The 14,745-nt window shown below is 34.6% G+C and overlaps 2 protein-coding genes across 2 annotated transcripts; one reads left to right on the forward strand and one right to left on the reverse strand.

The window, feature by feature from the left end:
- Positions 1 to 834: 834 nt before the first annotated feature.
- On the reverse strand, positions 835 to 4,052 carry LOC132304249 (uncharacterized). Its single transcript, XM_059801841.1, has 2 exons — positions 3,651 to 4,052; positions 835 to 1,141 (listed from the first exon to the last, which is right to left on the reverse strand). The coding sequence occupies exons 1-2, from the start codon at positions 3,959 to 3,961 to the stop codon at positions 1,132 to 1,134; spliced, it is 321 nt and encodes a 106-aa protein (XP_059657824.1). The 5' UTR covers positions 3,962 to 4,052; the 3' UTR covers positions 835 to 1,131.
- Positions 4,053 to 5,407: 1,355 nt separating this feature from the next.
- On the forward strand, positions 5,408 to 14,745 carry LOC132304250 (protein PECTIC ARABINOGALACTAN SYNTHESIS-RELATED). The gene is made up of 11 exons (XM_059801842.1): positions 5,408 to 5,894; positions 7,024 to 7,074; positions 7,169 to 7,259; positions 8,366 to 8,442; positions 10,702 to 10,790; positions 11,550 to 11,669; positions 12,561 to 12,677; positions 12,769 to 12,912; positions 13,003 to 13,126; positions 13,221 to 13,412; positions 14,066 to 14,745. The coding sequence occupies exons 1-11, from the start codon at positions 5,604 to 5,606 to the stop codon at positions 14,423 to 14,425; spliced, it is 1,656 nt and encodes a 551-aa protein (XP_059657825.1). The 5' UTR covers positions 5,408 to 5,603; the 3' UTR covers positions 14,426 to 14,745.

The raw sequence follows: 14,745 nt of genomic DNA on the forward strand, positions 1-14,745 counted from the left end.
AGAAGATATAACAATTAACCAGACCAAAAATTACATAAAAAAAAAACTCCAATCTTGTGATAAAAATCAAGTGGATCATGGGTTTTCTCGACATTTCCATCTAAATTGAGGAAAACCAATCTCAGCAATATTCTCAAAAAGTTTCAGCTATGCTCTCCATACTTATTTTCTTCTCATATCATGAGGAAAAAAGGCCAGAACTAATGATCAAGATCCTGATCCCAAATGCAATATAGTCCCACAAGTCAAAGCAGCACATTCAAGTTATAATATCGAGCACAAGAAAGAAAAAAAAACGAAAAAAAGAAAAAAAGAATTGCATAATTAGTATTGAATGACTGCCAAGCATAATCATCTCAAGATCAGGTCATAGAAGTGATGAAAAAATATTCTCACAAGAATTAATATCAACAACTAATAAGTTTATTTTCCCATAAACTTATTTATCAGACAAATGAAAAATGCCAATTCAATGCTCTGCAACGCAACTATGAAATCATATATCCATCCACAATTGCCTACACATGCTTCTTGGTTCTCCACAAAAGTTGAATGTGCTTAGGAAGAAGTTAGGTGCTATTCCAGAGAAACAAGTCACTTGTAATATTAATACCACTAGAAAAACAAAATATTGGACAAATGCTTGTTTCAGATACACACTTCTATATGGCACAGGAAACCTGTTTCAAGCAGAGGACCATAAGCAAATTCGACTCCCTAGTCACTATCATTGAACAGCAACAAGAAAATGTTAAATAAATGAAAAATTTCCTTCAATCACAATGTATACAGACCAGGTTTTGTGCAAAATGTTGATTTACTCATAAAAAAGCCTAGTACAAATGAAAAAAACTTTATTAACATTGGCGCAATTCCTTGCTAAATACGGAACATGCAAGCAAGTACATAATACATACTCTTCCCAAGTGGACGGGTCCACAGTGTTAGCATGCCAATGCCAAAATGACTCATATTCTTTGGGAAACCAGCGGAATTGTATTTGGTTCAACTATTACAAATAAGGAAGTACTGAATGGAAGTTCTAAAAAACAAACTGGCAAATCAACAGCAACATACAGAGCCCCTTTGCATGCAGCAACAATCAAGAAAATACCTCCTCCAGAACTACTCTCACATACCCCTGCACATATAACAGTCAAGTGCATCAGCACACACAAGAAATCAATTTTCAAAATCCCAGTAAAATTAGATTTTAAAGGAATTTATTGAAAGGTCTAAAACCAACAACACCTGAGAGCCAAACAGAAAAAAAGAAACCAGAAGAAAGGAAAGAGAAAAAGAAAATGAAACGTACATAAAACATACCACCCAAGGGACCACACAAGTCCCAATGTAATCCTATAAAGAAACACAACAAGAGTGAATATGATCATAGTCCTTGAGACCCATCCTCATATACGCAAGACAGCATGAGAGGAGTTGCTTTGTGTGGTCAATTCAAAAGAGACAAATTAATCACATCATAAACTCTACAAATTTTATTAATACCCATATAGCATATTTTTTTTTGGTAAGCCCTATGTGACTCGTATTTTTTTTTTTGATAAGTGACTCGTATTTAAAGGAAAACCCAAAAAAGTTCAACTCCAGATAAAGAGTCTAAGTAGCAACTAGCAAGAATCCTAGGTATCCATAATTCCATAAGCCCCAAGGAAAAGAAACCTATAAGTAATATGTGGAAGGTAAATTCCTGTGAACTAGGAGGAAATTGAACCTTAGAGGGGCAATAAGCTAGGCTCTTTTCCGCCTGCTAAAAGACGTGATAAGAGTTAGCTTTACATGTTGCCTCTGATTTCCAACCTAAAATCAAGTTCAAATATCAGTTGTCCAAGGTGATTCTTAATGAAGCATAAACAATTACATAGGATAGTTCCTGCAATGGCACATGTAGAAGTTATTATTTTGCAAGTCCAGCAAAAAACTTCATTGCAGTCACATCTTTGCTTTACTTTGTAATATACATTTATTTTTACCAATTTTGTTTGAGAGATTTGTGAGACGACTACAAAGAGTGTCTTAAGTTCTAACTCTCAGGGCCACTAGCAGTTATTACACTTCTGTTGGCTATATAATGAATTCTAGACAGTGATGCATTTTAGATCTTTCACGAGTATCAACAAAACAGCAGGACTGAAAACCAATGGATGCAGTTACAAATAATCCGGGAATGGGGAAAAAAAAAAAAGGAAACTGAGGTTAGAAACACAGTCCAAAAGAATACAAAGGTCACAAGAGCAGGAAATGGTTTCATATTCAATGAATAGGAGAATTGACGAGAAGTATAGCAAAACAATAGTAAGAACATGAACATACCTATGTAAACCCAAAATGGAACTTTCACCATGTATTTGAAAAAACTTGTAAGAGATGTTCGTGAATTATTATGTGAAACAATAAAAGCATCAGTGTAAGAATTAGCCACTTGAGGAAAAGCATACTGCATGAATTTTGGAATTGATAATAGTTTTTTTTTTTTTTTTTTTTTTTTAAAAAAAATTTCCAGAACAAATCTAAGTACTTTCATGTTTCCTGAAATGCTCTTTGTAAAATTGCAGAATTTTCTGCCCCAATTTCAGAATGCGATTTCTCACTAGTCACTATGATAATTTTTTTCACTTAGGCAAGACTGAACTACTGCCATTCATGCCAGAATATATATGTGTGTCTGTGTGCATGTCGTGGTATATATGCAAAAGACTATCACAGCGTAATGAGATTAGTTCACAATTAAATATCATGAATTAGCTTACAATATTTCATAGCTTACAACATATTTGGTTAATTTCAAAGCTTATTTATATTTGTTTTTTCAAAAATATTTATTTTCTTTGATTATTGTAAATGAAAATAAATCATTGAAAGTTTCTCTATCACCCATGTTCTGCCTTTTCATCTAAACCAACTGAAAATTTCATCAGAGAAAGTGCCTTAATTGCATTTGTCAACAATAAATTTTGATGGATTTTAAAAATAAAATAAAAAATTTAAAATGAGTTTAATTCAAATAGACAATTTAGATCATGTATGTTCTGCTCTTCCATCTAAAGCAACTGAAAAGTTCATCACAGAAAATGTCTTAATTTCATTTGTCAACAATAAATTTTGAGGAATTTTAAAAATAATAAACATGGTCTAATTCAAATAGACAACTTAGATCATGTATGTTCTGATTTTCCATCTAAAGCAACTGAATTGGTTCATCACACAAAATGCCTTAATTTCATTTGTCAACAATAATAAATTTTGAGGAATTTAAAAAAAGGAGGGTTGAGTTCAAATAGACAATTTAGATCATATATGTTATGCTTTTTATACTTATCAAAAAAAATATATGTTATGCTTTTCCATCTAAAGCAACTGAAAAACTCATCACAGAAAGTGCCCTAATTGCATTTGTCAACAACAAATTTTGAGGTTTTTAAAAATAAAAGAATAATAAATTGGGTTTAAAAAAATAGACAATTTAGATTATGTATGTGCTTCTCCATCTAAAGCAACTGAATAATTAATCACAGAAACTGTTTTACTTGCATTTGTGAGGAATAAATTTTGAGGAATTTCGAAAATTAAAGAATAAAAAAAAAAGGGTTTAATTCAATTAGAGAATTTAGACAAAGGTCGATATTTACTTGACTTTCCGGATGAGTACGGACTTGAGTTTCCGAGCAATTTCTTGGGATCGAATCCTGCGCTCGAGGTTCTTGCGAGCCAAGACGCGCTTCTCCGAGTTCTTGAGGTGATGAGACTGATGGCGCTTGATCATCCATTCGATCCCGCTCGATTGCATCTTCCTCTGCATGAACGCTAGGGCTTGCTCCAGGTTGTTGTTTCGAACCTGCACTCGAATCCCCCGCCATTGTTGAAGCTCCGAACTCAGTGAGTTGAACCCGACGCTTGGGCGTCGGAAGACCGTCCACATTTGCCTCGCAATTGGGTTCATTTCTGGGGTTTTTCCCTTCCCCTTTTTCGGTTAGGGTTTTATCTAAGTGGTTTTGCAGACGAAACTGATACAGTGACAGTATGGGGATGAATGGATATATTAATAAAAAGGAAAATTATTGTTTAGCGACCAAAATCAAATATAATAACCTATAAAGTGATCATAAAATTACCAAAATATAAATAAATACTTGCCAATTCTAAATTATATTGCTCTTTAGGATTATTTGAGGTTATTTATTCAAATAATTTTACACTTCCTCCATTCAAAATATAATGTCTCTTTTTTAGAAAGTGTCACATTTTTAAAGATAAAATATCTTTTTTAGACTGAGAAAATACTATATAATTATTTTTGTTCTTCTAAGTTGAAAATGGTGAAGAAGAAATTGAAATAGGAAATTCAAACACTGTCATTGAATATAGAAGAATTTTTTTTTTTTTTTATTGCATTCTGCCCTCTATGACTCCCTCCCTAAATAAGAGGATATAGCTACCACATGGTGTTCGATTATAAAAGGGTATTAATGGAATTTAGTCCCAAATGGTCACTATGACTAAGGTTCTATTTGTTTCAATTTAAAATATTATTTTCGGATTTTTTTTTTTTCGGATAAAATATTTTTTTTTATTTTTATTTTGTTGGTATTTGGTAAAAATTTAAGTCGAAATTGAGGTTGAGTTCATTGGGTGAAACACGTAAAATAACTTGTCAAAAATGAATGAATAAGTTATTTTAATTAAATTTTAATATATATTTTTTTCGTAAATATTTTATGACAATAAAAAGACAAAAAAAAATTACACGGGAGCCTATTGTCTTTTTTAAACTTTACTATCACTTTAAAACTATTATATTTTATTTTGTTCATTGAAATCTTTTTTTTTTTTTTCTTTCTAAAAAATGTCGTGAGAACCAAAACATTCGGTTTAAAATATAATAGTAGATAATTACAAACAAGTCTCCGTTTATTCACAAAATTACACATGGTATCCTCGTGCCCATGCCACTCAAAAAGTGCATAACATAATTGTAATTGAACTCAGCCGATATGAGTTTATTATGTTTAGACCCACTCATTTCATGAGTTCAGCTTCATTTCCTTTTTGAAAATATGAACTCAAAAAGCTAGCTTATGTTTGTTATTATGTTTTTTTATTTTTGACTTACACAATTTTTTTTAATAAATATCATTCCCACGTTACAAGTACGTTTTTATTATTTTCGTGTTTTAAATTCTTACTATTTATAATTTAAAAATTTAATTCTCCCATCCCCGCTTGATATGACTGGATTCTTGACCAAAGTCCGTTTACTGTATTATTTTAAAAAACTCAAATTTAATTTAACTTTTTAAATAAATAATCAATTAAAAACAGTAAATCATTTTCCTTCTTTTATTTCCTCCATCTGTCTTCCCCTGTCAAACCAATTAGCGAAGCCACTGTCGGTTTTTTTTTTTGTTTGTTTCTTTCTTTGTAAGCATATTTATACCTTTCAGAAACTTTGAACACAAATGCAAAGTTGATCGGTAGTCAAGTGGACTGAAAACAACCGTACCAGTGAAAAAGCGCGCACACACAGGAGAGGAGTGAGAGAGACGCTGCAACCAAAGCTGGCGGCGTACAGTCCGAAACGAGCAATGGCGGAGCTCCGCCACTCTAGCTCCACCGGCAGCCGATCCACGTCGTCTCCGATGAACCGAGACGACGTCGCCTCACCATTTGTACCCGAGAACCACCCCGACGACGGCGGCCGCTTTCGCCACTCCAGAGATCGAGTCCGCTCGTTCTTGTCCAATTTCCAACCGTTGCGCCCTTACTTCGGCGACGAAACTAGGGTTTTCCCACACAATTCCAAGATCTCGGTTCTCTTGATGGTTATCGTCCTCCTCGTCGTATTGATTTCAATTTCTTCAATCCTGAATCGATTGGTGAGTCCTTTCAGTTGTCATTTTAACATTGAAATGTTGTGCGTATATAAGTGTATATTTGTTCTTTTGATCCGTTATATATGGTTGTGTATGACCTTTTTTTTTTTTTTTTTGGAGCTTTCTATTAGATTTATTGAATATTGAAACATAGTTCCACACATTGGTTCTTATCAGCTACATATACTTTGTAATGCTATTTAGTGGTGAATGATTTTCGGGAGATGTTGCAACTTTTGCCTGTATTTATATTTATGTTTTTCATACAAGGGTGCATGTTTCTTTGTATTATTTTCTATTTTTAAAGATTGTGTTTTGTGATCCGGATCAAACAATTGCAGTGTTGGCTGCAAAAATGTGGAAATTTTGACGATCTTGGTCAAATAAGTGAGTTTGATATATCAAAATTTAGTTTTTGTGTTGATGTGTGGATTCCTGCTCTACGTCTGGTTTCCGATTTGCAACCTTAGAGAACAGGATTGTAGCTTGACTGAGCCTACCACAATTACTTGGTCTGGTTGAGTTATCTTGAGTTTATTTGTTTATTTACTTTTTTTACATGATATATCTGAGCAATAGAGTAGGCTTCTCTATGATGCAAATGGGCAATACTAGGTTATTTGGTTACATAGTTTTTTTCTTTTTAAGTGCATCTTTGCACCACGAGGGGAATTGTCTAATGCGATTGACTGTTCTGGTTTGTTGCAGATCCAGTTCATTTGCCCCGCACATTTCGCGCGCGCGCGCACACACACACAGTATATATATATTTTTGGAAATTGCCAAGCTTATTCTTCTTGTCATTATACATTAATATTCTCAGTTTATTTCTTGATATAGGCATGATTGTAAATAAATTTATGCTTGCAAATTTGAGAATTATGAGATTACTAGCTTCTGAATTATTTAGTTTTTACACCCTCATATGTATCGTCACCAGATTCAGCACTACAATAGTAGTACTTATTTCTTTCAATATTAACCTACAATGTTTTTTTCTTTTGATATATGTGGAAATATGCTTGTTCTTTCAATGTATGTCACCACTACAATGGTTGTTCTTTTAACATTAACCTTACTTACCAAAAATAAAAAATAAAAAAGTGGTTCTTATTTCTTTCAATTAATGCAGAATGCCCCATACGTGTGCAGAAAAGATGGCATCGTTCTTCACTGCCCACGAGTAAGCTCTTAAGATAATTCTTTTGGTTATTCTAATCTGTTTGGTCTTACCCTTTTTGCAACTCATTTTCACGTTTCATCTGTAATATTATTAGGTCAAGGAGCGTAACTCACTCTGGGAGAATCCTTATTCGGCCACCACTTCATGGAAACCTTGTGCTGAGCGACAAATTGGTGCAATTTCAGGTAACACTTGGCGTATGATAAATAATTTGAGGGTGTTAGCCTCATGGGTGAGAATAATTTCATTGAGTAGGAGAAAAAAGGTAAGTTATATCACGTATGATAATGAAAGTCCAAAGAGAAGCCAAAGAAAAGTAAACCTTAATGTTAAGCAAAATTTCCATACCTTTTGTTGTGTAGAATGCTTTAGTGAAATACACGAGCTATTAATATCACATTGCAACACAGTTCCGTGTCGGATTTTTCTCAATCACAATTAGATTGCTCTCAAGATAATGTCTTTGAATTTTAGGTGGAAACGCTGGGAGTGATTCATGTACTGACACGCTGTATGCATATATTGTGTTTTTGGGGTGAATGGATAGATCCCATCTGTTTATATTTATTTTTTGTAATGACCTTTAACATCCAACTCAATATTTTCATCACCTTCCTCTCTTAATCTATGAAATGAAAAAGTTGGTTTTCTCCTTCTCAATATGCTATATGCCTCCAAGAGGTTTTTGATTGGGACCTGAAGGCAAAGGTTTTATTTCCTCATAGTTGAATATATATATATATATAATAGTATTTGGTATACTAAATTATTGTCAAAACGCTATAAATTCATATCTTGATTTGTGCTGTGAACTTGCATGGATTTTAAGAAGGTTTGATGAAGACGTAAATTTTAACACGGGCTTGTTCTCTACACATGTTGGATTATTGGTTGAAATGATGTAGTTCAAGTTCTGTTATTAAATTAACTGTCTCATGGTTTTGTACATGTGTATATTTTTGAAGCAGTCTGGCTTTGTAACTGTAGGCTGTATATGTCTGTAAAGATTCATCTGTCAACCAACCTGTCTTCTTCTGATAAAAAGAATGTTAGGTTGATAGTTATCTTTAAGTTATTGCTTCCTTACAGCCCAGTAATTCTTATTGACTCTCTGCAGATCTTCCACCTGAGAATGAAACAGTCAGTCATTTGTAACTGTAGGCTGTAAATGTCTGTAAAGATTCATCTGTCAATCAACCTGTTTTCTTCTGATAAAAAGAATGTTAGATTGATATTTATCTTTAAGTTATTGCTTCATTACGGCCCAGTAATTCTTATTGACTCTCTGCAGATCTTCCACCTGAGAATGAAACAAATGGATATATATTTATACACGCAGAGGGTGGTCTAAACCAACAAAGAATTGCTGTATGTTTCTGTTCTTTTAAATTGCACTGAATTAGAGATCCCTTTGATTTTCTTGTTTTGATAGTATAACTACTAGATCCATTTTTTTTCTCTTTTTCTTCTGAACTAAAAAGGTACTCCCTTTGCTTTTCTTGTTTTGATAGTTTAACTAGATCCAATTATTTGTTTATTCTGGAATAAGTTTTTAAGTCAGGAAAATATGGTTGTTTTGTTATGATCTTTTAAAACAATTTTGTTACTTGTTAGTCAAGCTATTCAGTCGTTCCTAAACATTTTCAAGCCTCAACAATGAATACCATCTAGTCTTAGAATTCTTTGTTTCAGTTTTTCTTTTTCTTATTTTTTACCAGTCACCTTAATGCTGCTAAAGTTTTATTTTCCCTGTTCAGCCTAAGTTACCGATTTGCTCTAAACCTAAGCTTCCTACATGATTTTCATTCAACAAATTTTAAAGTAACGTTTTCATTTTTTTTTCCTGGGTAAATTATGCTAACCTCCCTTGAGATTTAAGCAAATAAATGAAACATTTGTGTAAATAACTATAACACTCCTTGGCAGAGTTTGTCAGGGAAATGGTGTTAAATTGCCACGTGATTGACAATTTTACCCGCATCAACCTAATCACATTAGATGAAATTCAATCTGTGCCTCTATCACTCCACCACTATCAACAACATATCTCTCTCTGTGTAAACTCTTTTCAAGCAACAATCCTTCTTGCACTACTAGTCCACCACCTAACACCTTCAATTGTATCGGTTTTGAAATGCTAGTCATCACTTCAATTTCTAAGTATAAGGTGCTCCCATCTGCAAATATTTGTGACAAATAATTGACACCACATTGTGGTGGAGGGATGATGGTGGTTGAGAGGGAGAGAAGACATGTAAATTGGGGGTAATTTGTAGTCTTACATTTTGGTATAAAGGACAATTTCACAAGCACAAATAGGATTATTAACGTCTTTTTATCAAAATGAAGGGCACAATATTCTGTAAAAAATTATTAACAGAGTTAATGGTCCTATAAGGATAGCGTTAACGGTAGGGAGGCTGACCAATTTTTTTCAAAAGTTTCATCTGTGGTTTATTAATCCAAACAACAGGTGTGATGGTTTTGTGATCCTTCATCACGACACTTGGCTCTCACCATTTATCACTTTTTAAGTTTGAAATTTATTAGATTTCCCCTTATTTAGTTTAGCAAATTTAAATGTATACAACTATATTCTCCCTGTCTTTATACCTAATTAAATACGGAGTATCAGTTAGTATGATTAAATATACATCAAACGCGTATTTATAAAAAATCTGTGTATATTCCCAGTTAACAATTTGTTCTTCTTCACGTTCTTGAACTTCAACTAAAATTTAAACTTCTTCATTTCTTCTGCTTGAGAATTGCTCCTCCACTTAGCCAACATGGTGTCAAGTTCTTTCCCAAAGATCTGAACTAGCTTTGGCGGGTATTTGAACCTCTATGAACGAGTTTTCCTATACCCAAATTAGTGGAATCTTCATTAGTTTCCTTCAAAGTAAGAAGAGAGAAATAGAAAGGAGAAGGAATGAATGGAGAGAGGGTGAGAAAGGAGAACAAGAATGTCTAGAGGGAAAAAAGATCTTTCAGTAGGAGTGATGAGCATGTGTTATCCCATCCATGAAGTAGTTAATTGAATTCTGCCAAACCTTTAGTAAGGTGGGCTTATTAAAGTTATTATTATATTTTGAATGCAATGTTGCGTACGGAGACATACTGAATATGCATATGCCTCTCATATGGTGGTGAAAACATAAAATTCCTTCCCGAATGATCAATGATGAACCATCCAATATTTGTGTGTCAAGTGCTGCCACATAAAAATAGATCCTTCAAGGTTCCTTTTTTTTTTTTTTTTTTTTTCAATGAACGTTAAAGCAAACTCTAACACCCATTACCCACAACATGGCCCTATTGGGGCTTGAACTCTGAACCTCCCCTTTGGGGAGGAGATATCATACCATCCAGGCTAGAAGCTTGGTGGTTTAAGCTAATTTATTGCCCCTGAAGCAATTTTTTATTTTCTGTGCTTGAATGTATGCCCCGACTTTCTCCAACATTAGTCACAGTGCTAATTCCATATTCGGTTCCTTGCAGTTTCTTATTTTGTATGAAATTGCAATTCCACCGAAATATCTATGGAACTTTTGCTTAATCATCATATTTTAATTGGCTAACAACAAACGTTGAAATAATTACCATATTGGATGTGTTTGCATGCAGATATGCAATGCTGTTGCTGTGGCCAAAATAATGAATGCCACTCTTATTTTGCCAGTGTTGAAGCAAGATCAGATCTGGAAAGACCAAACGTGAGTTGTCTTGATGTACTTTTTAAAGCACTGCTTCTCAAAAAAAATAAATAAATAAATAAAGCAGCACTGTTTTAGTTAGTTAACAAACAATCACACATGGTTTTTTATTTATTTATTTATTTTAATACGCACTATTTTGGTTAGTTAACAAACAATCACACACATGCATGAGTAAATATGAATAGAGTGTGTCATGTTGATGGTGACAGGTTCCACTTCCATTTATTCTTTTGAGATATTAATTGTTAAATATAAGAATTGTGAGTGAACTTGGTATATTTGTTCCCCATATCGAATTGATTTTTTGGCTTTTGGCCTGGGAAATAGGACACAGACACAAAATTGAGTGTCGACATGGAGTGTCTTCATGAGTCATGACAACCCCAAAATTCAAGGCCCTGGAACGGCCGTAATTATTTATGTGGGAGAGAGAGAAGCTGTATGTTTTGTCCTTTTTGTCACTTTTCTGTCCATTTAATATCTTCTAATGTGTTGTTTATGTATTCCTTGTTTTACTGAAATTTTGTATGAATTTCTTGTGATCAAATATATGGCTGATGTTACCTTAGGGTTAGGGTAAATTACAAAATATGATGGAAGTGTAAAAAAAAAAATCAAAACAAGAGAAAAAAAAAGATGGAAGGGACAAATAGAAATATTTTGGATCTATGTAGAAGAAGGGACCTGCTGTAGGAATTATTTTAGGAATTTTAATGCCTGCTTTTACATACACTTACTTTATAAGAATGTATGCAGGAAATTTGAAGACATATTTGATGTGGATCATTTTATTGACTACTTGAAGGATGATGTGCAAATTGTTCGTGATATCCCGGAGTGGTTTACTGATAAATCAGAACTGTTCACAAGTATAAGGTTTGATGGCTTTGTTTTCCTCTCCTTTAGTATTGTTTACTGGTATAATCATCTTTAGATATGAAATCCACACTGAAGAGGCCAGACCTGAATTATACCTTTTAGTGTTGTTAAGGCGCGCCAAGGCTCCAGGCTCATACAGGGGCAACACTTGCGCCTGTTGTGTGCCCAGGTGTTACTTTGAAAACATCTGCGCCTTTAATATGGAATTTGAATATGTTTTAATGGTAATTTAATTTTTCAATTGTGCACCTCGCTTCACTCAGGCACGTGCCTTGCCTTGCGCCTAGGCTCCAAAGGACCTCTAGCGCTTTCGTGCGCCTTGGGCCTTTGATAACACCGATACCTTTACATTCCACAACTGAGTACTGATCTGCATATGTTAAAAAATAGGAAAAGGTAACTTCTTGTTGTCGAGGCCCAATTATGAACTGAATTAACAGAAGGAATGGGTTACTTGCAAAAATTCTAATGTCAAAATAGAAAAAAGAAGTGGAATAAGCGGTTATGCAACAGACATACTTGACTGATGGGGGTTAGGCTTATTATTATATATAAATGTTTGTGAAAGATTGTGGATGATGTAAGGGGTGCACACGAACACAGATCGGAGGATAGATAGGCTCCTATCTTTGAGTTCTGATGATCCCAAGCTGAGTCTCTTCTTTAAACTATATGTTTTACTACTTTATAAAGTCTTTCATGGAACTTCTAGAACCTGTGGCAAAATTTTTACTTAGTTGGTGATGTCTGTTATAGACCTGTTCAAACTCTGAACAGTTTATCTGATATGGGAACTTTTGATTGCATATTGTATTATTATTCTTATGAATATGTATGTATAGCAAATGACATGTATTTCTCTTAAAACTCTTGTGTTTTGTATGATAGACGGACAGTGAAAAACATCCCAAAGTATGCTCCAGCACAATTCTACATCGACAATGTTTTGCCTCGGATTAAAGAGAAGAGGATAATGGCCTTAAAACCTTTTGTTGACCGACTAGGGTAAATTTTGCATTTTATTCAGATCTGTCACAAATTTTCCTTTCATCAATAAAAAGTAACCTTGATTTGTAATCGAGAGTGTTTTCTTCAGGTATGATAATGTTCCTCCAGAAATCAACAGGCTACGGTGCAAAGTAAACTATCACGCTCTGAAATTTCTTCCTAAAATTGAGCAGATGGCTGATCAACTGGCATCAAGAATGAGAAACCGTACAGGCCTTTCAAATCCATACATGTAAGTGATCTGGGTATGTTATTTTGTGAAATTTAGCTTAACTCTCTTCTTTGATTTGTTATCATGGTCTTAAAAGTTCTTCTTAAACAGGGCCCTTCATCTTAGGTTTGAGAAAGGGATGGTAGGCTTATCATTCTGTGATTTTGTGGGAACAAGGGTGGAGAAAGCACTGATGGCTGCATACAGATTGAAAGAATGGCCTCGACGCTACAAGGTGACCTAGACTTTAATTGGCTTTTCTGGGATTAAAACTGAAAAATAAGCATGGGAGTCTTACATGGTTTTCCTCTGTGGTGTTTGGCTGGCAGGATGGTTCCCATTTATGGCCACTGGCTCTGCAGAAGCGGAAGGAAGGACGGTGTCCTCTTGAGCCTGGGGAAGTTGCAGTGATGCTTCGGGCAATGGGTTATCCTAAAGAAACTCAAATTTATGTTGCTTCTGGGCAGGTTTATGGTGGACAGAACCGCATGGCCCCTCTCAGGAACATGTTCCCAAATCTAGTAAGGCTATTTGCTAAATGCTTCTCAAATTCCTTTTGCCAGCTGAGTATAAGAAAGTTTGGCTGTTGGTGTCAAATTTATATATGCTAAAGGATCTTGTTAAATAAAATCGTGTTCCCTATTTCAAAATGTCAGCTTAAATGACTTGATGATTTTTAAAATACTATGCATTTTAATCTTACATAGTTTTACCAGCTGTTGGTGTAAAGTAATTCGGTTTTGTTCAAATCAAATAAGGTCTGAAATTAGTTCGGAGAAGGCCTTATTAACCAGATCAAGTCTGAATCGTAGATTCCTTTTTAGTTGTTTATTTTTCCGTTGATGATTACATCTTCAGTGCAAAGTATCACCTACCAATAAAATCTTGTCATGCAAACACATGGAGTCCACTTAATAAAGTATATGATTACATGGAATTAAATGCAAGCGCACATTTTTGCATTTTTTTGCGTATGTTTTTGTATGTGACATGCAGAATGTGCTAGAGTGGTCAGTATGACTGTCAAAAGAGTTGTATTGAAGTTTTCTCATGATTTAAGGCATTTTTAACTTGGTGTCCAACTATTTGCAATCTGTTGTGATGAAACTGCAAGTAGGACATTGCCTGCTCAGTCATCTCTGATTATATTTAATCATTTTAAGGTTTTTAACAGGTTACAAAGGAGGAGTTAGCAAGCAAGGAGGAGTTGGATGGGTTCAGGAAGCATGTGACGAGCTTGGCAGCCCTCGACTTCTTGGTCTGCTTGAAGTCTGACGTGTTTGTGATGACTCATGGAGGCAACTTTGCGAAACTGATAATTGGGGCTCGCAGGTACATGGGTCACCGCCAAAAATCCATAAAACCAGACAAGGGGCTCATGTCAAAATCCTTAGGGGACCCGTACATGGGTTGGGCCACCTTTGTGGAAGACGTGGTTGTCACCCACCAGACACGGACCGGATTGCCTGAAGCAACATTTCCTAACTACGACATCTGGGAGAACCCTCTGACTCCATGCATGTGTAGAGCCTGATCCCGACTTTAGTCTTTTCTAGTGTGTCCTTCAACTCTTCAAGAACTTGTGCATAAGTAACTGAGAAGATTCTCACGTCGTGTTCTCCACAAAGGTATGAAACCAATCTCCTCATGCGATCCTGTCCTTTGCTGGGATACTACAGTTTTGTATACTGAACATTAGCTCAAATTTCATTTTTCCTTCTATTGTTGATTAATGATATTATGTAAATTATGATTAATATGTGGTGCTCAAAATATCGGTATCAATGTATCATAAACAGACGCTGGCTGCAAACATGGATTATTAATGAATCCGGATTGGATGCATTCTGTGAA

The sequence above is a fragment of the Cornus florida genome, unplaced genomic scaffold (assembly GCF_030987335.1).
Source record: "Cornus florida cultivar Cherokee Brave unplaced genomic scaffold, ASM3098733v1 CherokeeBrave_3.0.0_Hap2_Chr04, whole genome shotgun sequence".
Lineage (NCBI taxonomy): Eukaryota > Viridiplantae > Streptophyta > Magnoliopsida > Cornales > Cornaceae > Cornus > Cornus florida.

What these genes read in the sequence shown, in the direction of transcription:
- LOC132304249 (XM_059801841.1), bottom strand. Translation starts at nt 3,961, where the DNA reads ATGAACCCAATTGCGAGGCAAATGTGGACGGTCTTCCGACGCCCAAGC.
- LOC132304250 (XM_059801842.1), top strand. Translation starts at nt 5,604, where the DNA reads ATGGCGGAGCTCCGCCACTCTAGCTCCACCGGCAGCCGATCCACGTCG. An exon ending in TCGTTCTTCACTGCCCACGA is followed by an intron (nt 7,075 to 7,168) that starts GTAAGCTCTTAA and finishes TAATATTATTAG; the next exon opens with GTCAAGGAGCGTAACTCACT. An exon ending in GGCCTTTCAAATCCATACAT is followed by an intron (nt 12,913 to 13,002) that starts GTAAGTGATCTG and finishes CTTCTTAAACAG; the next exon opens with GGCCCTTCATCTTAGGTTTG.